A 10,536-nucleotide genomic window follows, 5' to 3' on the forward strand; every position below is an offset into this window, starting at 1 on the left:
TGATTAAATGACCATACATGTATAAAAAATAAAACAGAAGTAACTATCCCTGTAGTTTACCTAATATACTACTTTACTTTTGATTTGAACTAAAAAAATCTAACCTAATTAGCATGAATTTAACTCAGATCTCAGAAAGCAAACGACCTAAACCTGGGGACTCAAATCCGAAAATGAATCTAGGTATAGATTTGAAATTATTTGAATTTGTTACTGATTCAAACTCAAAATGATACAATATTTTTTGTCTAGATTAATCAAATTTCATTTCATTTCACTCGAAATAAATTATGTAATCGGAAGAGGAAGGTTCCATTGGTAGGTATTGGCTTCTGCAAGACGAAGAGACGGGGGGATTGGGATAAGGATTCCATTGGGAAATGATTTCCTCATTTATCCTTGCTTGTGGGAGAATATGTATTGTAGATTTAATCAGATGCCTTTCTATCTTAAATCGTACTGATTATAGTGAAGGAAATTTCGACCCACCAGGAATGAATAAAAGTGCCTCTAAGGCTTGTGTGTTGATGATTCTTCCTTCCCCAACTTTTCCTCCTTTTTTGGCAGAAAAAGGTGAAATTCCTTTCTCATTTCTCCCCTGCATACAAACATACATGAAACAACACAAATGAAAGAATGATTCAGGATCAGTTAGTTCAAGTTGCTTGGTTTATATTATGAGAAACAATAATTTTCAAAATATTCTCCTACAAATATAAATCCATGATGCCGTTAAACAAATCCAATGCAAATGAATAAGCATGGCAGTTCATCCAACAACATGATACTGCATCAACATTAAAGTCTTCAAGAGAATAGGGTACCATACTTAAATATCTATATTGTTTGGTGCTCCTAAAACAGAATCTCCCAAAAGCAGCAGCGGATCATGTAACGCCGCGGCTGGTTTGATTATTATTTTCACCGTTCTGAATCAGATCTAAGAAAACATTATCTGCATCGTCGCTGAAGGAAGCGGGCACCACCATTAGTCGGGGTCAACTAAATGCGTAGCTGCAAAAACAAGATTAGGTCTCGGTCATCGACTGATGCACTTGGCCTGCACCCACTTCTCCTCGAGGCACCTCAGCACTTTCAGCAGTTTGTAATGGTTGTACAGAACTATTTTCAAACACTGAAGTGCCCTGTCCGCCAGGAGACATGGTGGAAACAGGGGGAGAATCAAATGCTTGCTTTGCAACATCCTTCTGCTCAGTGTTCTGTTCGTGGGAAGGAGGAGAATCAAATGCTCGCTTTGCAACATCCTTCTGCTCTAAGTTCTGTTCGTAGGAGACAGGAGAGTCAAATGCCCGCTTTACAACACCCTTCCGCTCGGCATTCTGTTCGTTTGGCTTCTCATATCTGTCATAGCTGAGGCTACGGCTTCGACTGCGGCGACCATGGCTATGGCTTCTGCCTCGACCAGGACTACAGCTGTAGCTTCGACGAGGGCTACGGCTGTAGCTACGGCCACGTGACCAGCTCCTGCTTCTACTTCGGCTCCTACTCCAACTACGACTGCGGCTTCGACTACGGCTATGGCGCCATGTCCGAACCATATCAGGACTTCGGCTATAGCTCCTGCCACCACTCCTATCAGCAGTACCTCTTCTGTTATCAAACCGTCCCCGTCCACGATAACGACCACGTCCTCTCCCATCAAAACTATTATTTTGATCATGCAGGCTTCTTTCATTCCTGCCCCAACCTCCTTGACCACCAGCAGGACCACCAAATCCGCGTCCTCTGTTTCCACGTCCAGAAAATGGGTCACCTCTACCTCCAGGGCCACCAAAGCCACCATCCCTAATATCGCCGCGCCCACCAAAACCACCATCTCTTGTACCACCGCGTCCACCGAAGCCACCATCCCTCATTCCACCACGTCCACCAAAGCCACCATCCCTCATACCACCACGGCCTCCATTGTCCCAGCGCCCACCACTACCACCAGAATTAAATCTATTCATTCCACCTTGATACTTCCCAAAACCAGGCCCACCATGCGAAGCTATCTCTCGCACCTCAGGAGGCACATGCTGGTTTGCTCTCTCCAGAACTTGAATCAAGTCGGGGGCATACTTCCAGTCCTGCTCAGAGAAAAAGGTGAAAGACACTCCAGTTGCGCCAGCTCTTCCAGTTCTTCCAATTCGGTGAACATAATCCTCAATGCCAGTAGGGAAATCAAAATTGATAACCACCCTGCAGCAAGAAAATTTTAAGAACAAAAATAATTTCATTTGCTGAATAAACGGTCCCAGACACAGAAAGGAGAGAAGAACCAACCTTATATCTTTGATGTCAAGCCCACGGGCAGCAACATCAGTGGCAACTAATATTGGGGATTTCCCACTTCGGAACTGACTCAAGACCCAGTCCCTTTCGGTCTGAGATTTATCCCCATGAAATGCAACAGCTCCAAAGTTGCGTCCAAGACTACGAGCGAGCTGGTCACACAACCTCTTAGTGGAGCAAAAAATAATAACCTTTGAACCACGTTCTTGAGCTTGGAGAATCTGCCCCAGGCGCCTCTCTTTTTCCATCTGGGGGACAACCTCAACATACTGCCAAATCATGAAATGTTTGTAAGCTCATGGGAGAGTTGTTTATGTCATCCAAAAGGCAAAGAAATATTGAACTCCTGGATGATACATTACAATTCCAAATATAAATCCAGGAATAACAGAAAAAGGCATCACAGGTTCCAATGAACTCCGACAAAGCATTTTTCGAATTTGCCATACCAGCCGGAATCAACATAATTAATTATGATCTAAAAAGGTGAAATCAGGATGCAATCATAATCAAAATAAGAGCATTAACATGGCATTCTCCTAAGTACAACATTCAATATTTTGATGACGACCCATCAACCAAACTCCAATAAAACCACAACATTCTAAGACTAACACTGCCATGAATGCTACCAATCAATTATCTTTTAGACTTTAGAGTATACCTGGGTGATAGACTTATTGGCAGCAAGCTCATCAACACTGCCAATGTTCACCTGGACAGGATTGACAAGAAGGTCAGCTGCTATTTTTCTAACTTCTTTGGGCCACGTTGCTGTGTACATCAGGGTTTGTCTGCGAGGAGGTATCTCATTAACAATCTTGCGGATTTGGGGCTCAAAACCCATGTCAAGCATTCGATCTGCTTCATCAAGAACAAGGAGTGACACCTGCCCAAACTCAATTTTTTTCATTTCAAGGATGTCATTCAGCCGACCAGGAGTTGCCACAACAATATCGGCTCCTCGATCTAACTCTTTCAACTGATTAGCCTTCGGAGCTCCACCATACAAACACTGAAAAGAAATTTGAGAGAATCAGAAGACCAAATCCAGTTAAAAGGAAATAACAAAGCTCATTTTGGACTGCATGTCTGTATGAGCAAGATTTTATTATAATCTTTTCTTTTAATTAAGAAGATCAGTCAAGCCCCACCGTGGAAGATACTCTTGAAGATTGGCCAAATTTGATGACCTCTACTTGTATTTGTGTAGCGAGCTCCCGGGTTGGAGCCAAAACCAACACTGTTGGGCCCTTCAGAGAGTTGTTGCGCCGCTGCCTCAAAAGCATGAAAGCGGGAATCAAGTAGCCCAATGTTTTACCAGAACCAGTTTTGGCAATTGCCACAATGTCCCGACTTTGTAGTGCAATGGGCCATGTCTGTGCTTGTATTGGGGTGGGGGATGAAAACCCAGCAGAATGAATCTGAAGGAAAGTATAAATTGTACATAGTGAGCATTAACAGAATTCTGCATAGGATCCTAAATGTTCTTAGAAGAAAATATAGCATAAACACCCATTTTGATTATCATGCAGTTTAACAAAAAATTTATCGAGTATATGTTGCTTACAGAAGCAACTTGAGGCAACAAAAGAGGGCAATAAAGAAATAAGAGGCGGAGCCATTAAGCAAGGTCCCATTCACATCAAGTGTGATTTGGATGAAGGGCCAACCACCCTTTTAGAAGATGTACAAGATAGGCTCCTACTATCCATTTTGCAGCCTCCAAAAATGAGAATATTGTTGGATTTGTAAGTGTACCAATTGCAGTGCAGCGTACGACATTTGCTCCTCCTCCGGAGCAGATATCGCACCTGCGACAAGCAAAAAGAATTAAGTTTAAAATAAATTTAAAAAAGAGAAGAAAAGCTATAAAGCCACCAGATGGTACAAGAAGCATTCGTATTTCATTTCCAAACCAAAATTTGGGGATCACAGCATCTGTAAAGCTTACCTCTCTCAGTATCTCTGGAGGGAAACCAGTATCTTCAAACCTAATGAATGGTGCCGGAACACTGTCTCCCTATGCAATTCAGTAAACAACCGAAGTCAAGATTAATCTAAACTGATGCAATTATTTCTTCCACATTAAATAAAAGACAGACTCTTTAAAGATATAAAGGATGAACAAATTCAAGGAAAGGAAAGAAACACACAATGCTTAAGAAGATTCTAAAAAATATTTATCCAATTCCATTCCCTGTCAGAAGTTTCCAAAAGTTGAATTGCAGCACTTAACAAGAAACTAGCCTCAAAATTTTAAGAACATGGGTATTGATTATTTATTCTATTCTAGCCAACTAATTATGAACCGCTGTATATCAATTAACACAGATGAAAAATGTTAGCAATAACAGATGAAACACAGACCGTTGCCGTGACTTCATGTTGTTTGCAGTATGCTTCAGCTGGAGACATATTACTAGTATCCACGGATGGAACAAATGGGGGCCTCGTCAAGGAATTATTTGGAAAAGGTGGACCAGTATGACCATACATGTTATGCACTCCATGACCTCCGATAGGATTGAATCCCCCACCATGACCAGGTATGGCATTTTGAGGTGGCAGACCACTCGCCCACGTCTCCTGAGAAGAAAAGCAGTATTATTAGAAAATTGTATTAACATATGAATTATGAAATGCCATCTCAGAACCTTTACATGCAAAAATGAATAAAAAGACTTGAATTTTCCAATAAATCAATTTTAAAACAGGAAGAAACACTTTTATCACTCTCATTCCAAAGGTCTCGAACATTGGCGGTCTAGATGACTTTAGGCCAATTAGCCTAGTTGGTGGGTTGTATAAGATCATTTCCAAGTGTTTGTCGAGGAGATTGAGGGGTTGCATTTCAGACATCATTAGTTCAACTCAGTTTGCCTTCATACCAGGAAGACATATTCTGGACTGTTCTTTAATTGCTAATGAAGGAGTGGATTATTGGAGAAAAAATGGTCTCAAGGGTTGTGTATTCAAGGTTGATTTCAAGAAAGCTTACGATTCTGTTGAGTGATCTATTTTATTTAAAATAATGGAGAAAATGGGCTTTGGTTCCAGATGGAGGGGCTGGATTGAGCAGTGTGTAACCACAACTTCTGTTTCGGTTCTTGTAAATGGAGTTCCTTTTGAGGAATTCTCAATGACTAAAGGTCTTCGACAGAGTTGTTCTCTGTCCCCATTGTTGTTTAACTTAGTAGGGGAGCTACTTAATCTATTGATTCAAAGGGCTGTGTCACAGGGTTTATTTTCTGGAATGGTAATTGGCAGAGAACAGGGGTCTGCAAATGTGTCTCATTTACAGTTGGCGGATGATTTGATTATATTTTCTGGTGCTTCGAAAATGCAAATTCAGAATGTCAAAAGGGTGCTTAGAGTATTTCAAGTGGTTTCTGGTCTACAACTGAATTTGAAGAAGAGTAAATTGTTTGGGGTTAATGTTAATGAGGAGGAACTGATAGAATGGGCTACTTCTATTGGATGTTCAATTGGCAGATTTCCTTCTGAATATCTAGGGCTTCCCCTTGGTGCTACTAGAAATTCTGCAGCTATTTGGGAACCGATCATTAATAATTTTTTTAACAAGCTAACCGGGTGGAAGGCAACATCTCTTTCTTTAGCATATAGACTAGTGTTAATTAAGGCGGTTCTTTGTTCGCTTCCTACATATTATCTTTCCATATTTAAAATTCCAGCTTCGGTTCTTAAAACCCTTAACTCTATCATGTCCAATTTCTTATGGGGAGGGGGAAATGGCATTAGAAAAATTCACTGGGTTAGCTGGTCCAATGTTAGCAAGCCGAAGAGTGAAGGGGGCTTAGGAGTTCTTAATCTTAACTTGATGAATAGAGTGCTTTTGGGGAAATGGACTTGGAGGTTAGCCAATGATAGGGACTCAATTTGGAGGGAAGTTGTTTGTGCCAAATATAGACTCGATTCTTCAGTTTTAACTCTTGACAGTAAGTTTCCACCTAAGGTATCCTGGATTTGGAGATCACTGCTAAATAATTATTTTAAAGAAGACTTCTTTGGCACTAAATTTAGAAGCATGTGTAGTTTTCATGTTGGTGATGGTAAAAATATTCGGTTTTGGCAAGATATTTGGGCTGTGGATCATCCACTTGATGTCATTTTCCCAAGACTATTTACTATTTCCTTAAATCAGTTTGGGAAATTATCTGAATTTGGGGAGTATATCTCTTCCGTTTGGACTTGGGATGTCAAGTTCAGAAGAAATCTTCATGACTGGGAAATTAAACAATGGTCTAACTTGCTGGCTATCATTACAAATTTTTCACTCTCTTCGGAATTTCCTGATCGTGTGATTTGGAAAGGTAATGGGTATGGTGTTTTTACTGTTAGATCAACTGTTAATCTATGTTCATCGGAGACTTTGGGATTGGAGGAGGTCTTTTTCTGGAAGAAGATTATTTAGAGAGGCCTACTGCCTCCAAGAGTAGAGTGTTTTCTTTAGCGGATCGCTCATGGGAAGCTGGCTGTTAGGACTGAACTTGTCAAAAGAGGTGTTCAAGGAATTGAAGATGTGTTATGTCCCCTATGGAAGATGTCGGATGAGTCTCCCTCTCATTTGTTTTTCTCTTGTTTGATGGTGTGGTCCCTTTGAAATAAGTTTTTAAGTTATTGGAGGATTTGTTATGTTTTACCAGCGGATGCTAAAAGCTTCTTTCTAGCTTGGGATGGTTTAAAGTCCAAGTCTATGATTTGGCCTTTTATTCCAACGGTCGTTCTTTGGACCACTTGGAAAATGAGGAATTTCGTGGTGTTTGAAGGGGGAAAGTTTGATAAGGCAGAATTCTTCTTTTTAGCAAGGTTTAGGCTTGCTTCTTGGTTGTTAGCAAAGTATAAAGAAGTGTCTATTCCTAAGGACTCACTCATTTCCGATCCTTCTCTTGGGGACCTAGTTTCTCTACGCTCTAATCAGATTACTCCTACTTAAATTTGGTCTCCTCCTTCGTTGGGTTTTGTTAAATTAAATGTTGATGCTACCACTACAAGGGACTGGAAGAAAAGCGGGTTATGAGGAGTTTTAAAAGATTATCAGGTTCTACGATAGGCTACTTCAAGGAAACTGCTGGTCTGGGACCTCCTAAGTTGATGGAGTTAAAGGCTATTCTTATTGGGTTGTCTTTCTTTGCAACCTATCGACAGAGGATCAAGGACCGTCTGATTATAGAGAGTGATAGTAAGGTGGTTGTGGATTGGATTGGATTAAGGGGGATGAATTATGTCATGTTGCATATACCTTCTTGATTAAAGATATTGCTCAGAGGCTTAAGGCCTTTGAAGGTGTTGTTAGATGAGTTAATAGAACAGCCAATTTAGAGGTTGATGCCCTAGCTAAAGAAGGCATAGGCTGAGTTACTAAGTTGTTGATGGCTGTTTAGAGTTGTTTCTTCTTCTTCTGTGTTTTGTAAGGGGATTACCACTGTTGTTTTCGTTGATTATGTGTTTTTAGTTTGGGTGTTTTATGGGTGTTTCCAGCTTATTTGGTTCTGTTGGGGTGTTTTGTTGGTTGTATTGTTGGTTGTATCTTATGTAATTTTATTGTTTCAATAAAATCCTAAGGCACTCTTTTCCTCCTTCCGCTGATTAAGGAGCTTCTCTACAAGCTCCATTAATCAAGAAGGGGGTTTTTAATGAGGCCTGAAATTCTTATTAAAAAAACAAGAAGAAACAGAGTAAATGATGAATGCTATACCATACACTAGGTGTAAATGAGTTGCATTCATGAACTAACATAAGAAATAAGAAAGCAACCAAGAACCAGGATCTCCATGTTCAATGTCACAAACACCAAAATGACTACCCCATGAGGATGATCCTATAGTCAGAAGACATTTGAAAGAAACAGTTAATTCCATGATGTCCCTCATCTTACTCCTGCCTCTACATATAAGCACTCAAATTAACATTAACCCCAACCACGAGCATGAACTACATAATCATTCAGGGTGCATGCTTTTGACTTCTAGTAGTAAAATGATCCTGTGTTTATATAGGCATGTGTAAAATAAGAAAAGTTTCCATTTGCACAAACCAGGAGAGGTTTTCCAAATTAGCCACCTAATAAGAACTTTATATTTCCAACACATTATATATCTGGAAAAGAAAACATTAGTTGATATCTCACTCTGGGTATAGCTGAAAGTAAGGGCTGCCGTGGACCCATCATTGGCCCATCTTTGCCACTATTGAAGTAGTAATCATTTCCAGATCTGCCATGTAGTTTATCTTCATAACTAGTGTTTAAGGCAGGAGGAGGCATACTAGTCTGTATCATGGATGGGCCCATCTGATTCTGAAACCTATGACCCTGTTGCCGCTGAACCAAATCTGTTCCAGTTTGCTGTGACTGACCAATAGAGGTTGGTGGAGGCATATTGATGGAGGAGCCAGTAAACTGCTGTGCTTGACCCAAATTATAACCTGGCTGTGGCATCGGAACTGAATTAGTTCCAGCAGACTGATTCTGAGAAGAATTGCCCATCTGTTGAAATTGAGCAGGAGAAAATCCAGTTTGGTTCCCTAGCTGAAAATCAACATCTTCTTTTCTGGGACCTGCTGCTTTATAATCTTCTTGATTTGGATATTGCTGACCCTGGGGTTGAGCACCATGAGGAGCCAACTGCTGAGAACTTTGTTGCCCCTGTGGAAGCACACTTTGTTGATGTCCCATATACTGCAAATGCTGATGTGCATATTGATGTCCTCGCGGTTGTCCCATTTGTGAGTTTTGGTGTTGCATCGTCTGCTGTCCTATTTGATTCATCATTTGCTGATTTGGATGCTGCATTGTTTGTGGTATATTCTTCTGTGCAATAAACTGCCCATGCTGTCCCATTTGAGGACCTGGTTGTTGTGACCCATGCTGATCAGAAACCTGTGCTGCCATTGAACCCGGTTGCTGCCCCATTATTTGTCCTTGTTGTTGAGTTAATTGGCTCATTTGCTGTCCCTGCTGTTGCGCACCCTGGGGAACTTGTATTTGGCCCATCTGTGCTGCCGCGCCATTAGGCTGTGCTGAGTGGGCAGCCGGGATTGGAGCTAGCTTAGGTGTGGAAACTGGAGGAGGGCCAAGTGGCAAGGATGGAGGCTTAACAGTAGGCCTCTCATACTGGGTAACATTAGTCTCAGGATTCCAGTAATACATAAGGCCAGTGCTTCCATCAATCAGCCCCTTCCAAGATTTCGGAAGAGTAGGATCATCAGGCGCATATCGTGGGCCAAGAGTCGCCGCCCCCGCTTCTGCACTCGTCATTTCTCCAATCTATATTTAAAACCACATAAAGTCATGAGATTTACAACGAGGACAAAAAACCCAAACTGCAGATATAGTCTAATGCAACATCATTTCTAGTACGAACCCACTCACCCAAGACAAATACAAAGCAAAACCACGGAAACAAATAAACTTCAGCTCCAAAATCAGCAAATTTCTAACCCCATTACAAAAAACAAGACAATATAGCATAGGCCATCGAGAGAGAGAGAGAAAACCCTAAAAGCAGCAATACTTAACTGACATAAGTAATCTGAAAAACACATACACATAAACCATATCATATGAAAAAAAAATCCATCTTATAACAGCAATTCAGACTATTCGCAACACATCAATCAATCAAGACCCCCAAAACAAAGAAACAAGATAAATGGATTGGGTCAAAAAGCACGTAGGGTTTCAAGTTCAAGTTTAGCGTTTCAAAACTTACCCAATTCGATTTCCAGGTGCGTCGGAGACAGAAGGGAAGAGGGGTTTGGGAAGAGAGGATAAAATAGGAGGAAGAGAAAGACGAGGCTTTTTTGACGGCGAGCTATGTGTGAAGAGAGATTAGAGTGGGTCGGGAATTTCTTTAAAGGAATTTTTTAATTAATTTTGTATATTAATAAATTGTTTATAGATAAATTTCAGTAGTTTAATTAATTATGACAAACGTAAATTAAAATTAAAAAATACCTTTATGTAAAAATTTAAAATTTTAAATTATAATAAAAATGTAACAGAAAATTAATATAAAGTATAATTTAATATTTATTAAAGGCTTTTAACTATTTATATCATAATTGAACTCAAAATCTCTGAAGATCTTTAATTATTGAAATTATTTTATTCGTGTTATAATAATAACTATAATTAAATTAAAATAATTTTTACTTCTTAAATTATGAAGTTTATATTATATTGTAACTTGAAATATTTTTCGATACCTTTTATCTATT

The 10,536-nt window shown here is 40.0% G+C and overlaps 1 protein-coding gene across 1 annotated transcript; it reads right to left on the bottom strand.

Moving 5' to 3' along the window:
* Nucleotides 1-651: 651 nt before the first annotated feature.
* LOC120204289 (DEAD-box ATP-dependent RNA helicase 46-like) lies at nucleotides 652-10,136 on the bottom strand. The gene is made up of 8 exons (XM_039204392.1): nucleotides 10,029-10,136; nucleotides 8,447-9,583; nucleotides 4,666-4,884; nucleotides 4,250-4,318; nucleotides 3,450-3,719; nucleotides 2,960-3,310; nucleotides 2,287-2,564; nucleotides 652-2,202 (listed from the first exon to the last, which is right to left on the bottom strand). Exons 2-8 carry the CDS (start codon nucleotides 9,572-9,574, stop codon nucleotides 1,029-1,031), a joined length of 3,489 nt encoding a protein of 1,162 aa, XP_039060323.1. The 5' UTR covers nucleotides 9,575-9,583; nucleotides 10,029-10,136; the 3' UTR covers nucleotides 652-1,028.
* Nucleotides 10,137-10,536: the final 400 nt, after the last annotated feature.

The sequence above is a fragment of the Hibiscus syriacus genome, unplaced genomic scaffold (assembly GCF_006381635.1).
Source record: "Hibiscus syriacus cultivar Baekdansim isolate YM2019G1 unplaced genomic scaffold, ASM638163v2 tig00010573_pilon, whole genome shotgun sequence".
Lineage (NCBI taxonomy): Eukaryota > Viridiplantae > Streptophyta > Magnoliopsida > Malvales > Malvaceae > Hibiscus > Hibiscus syriacus.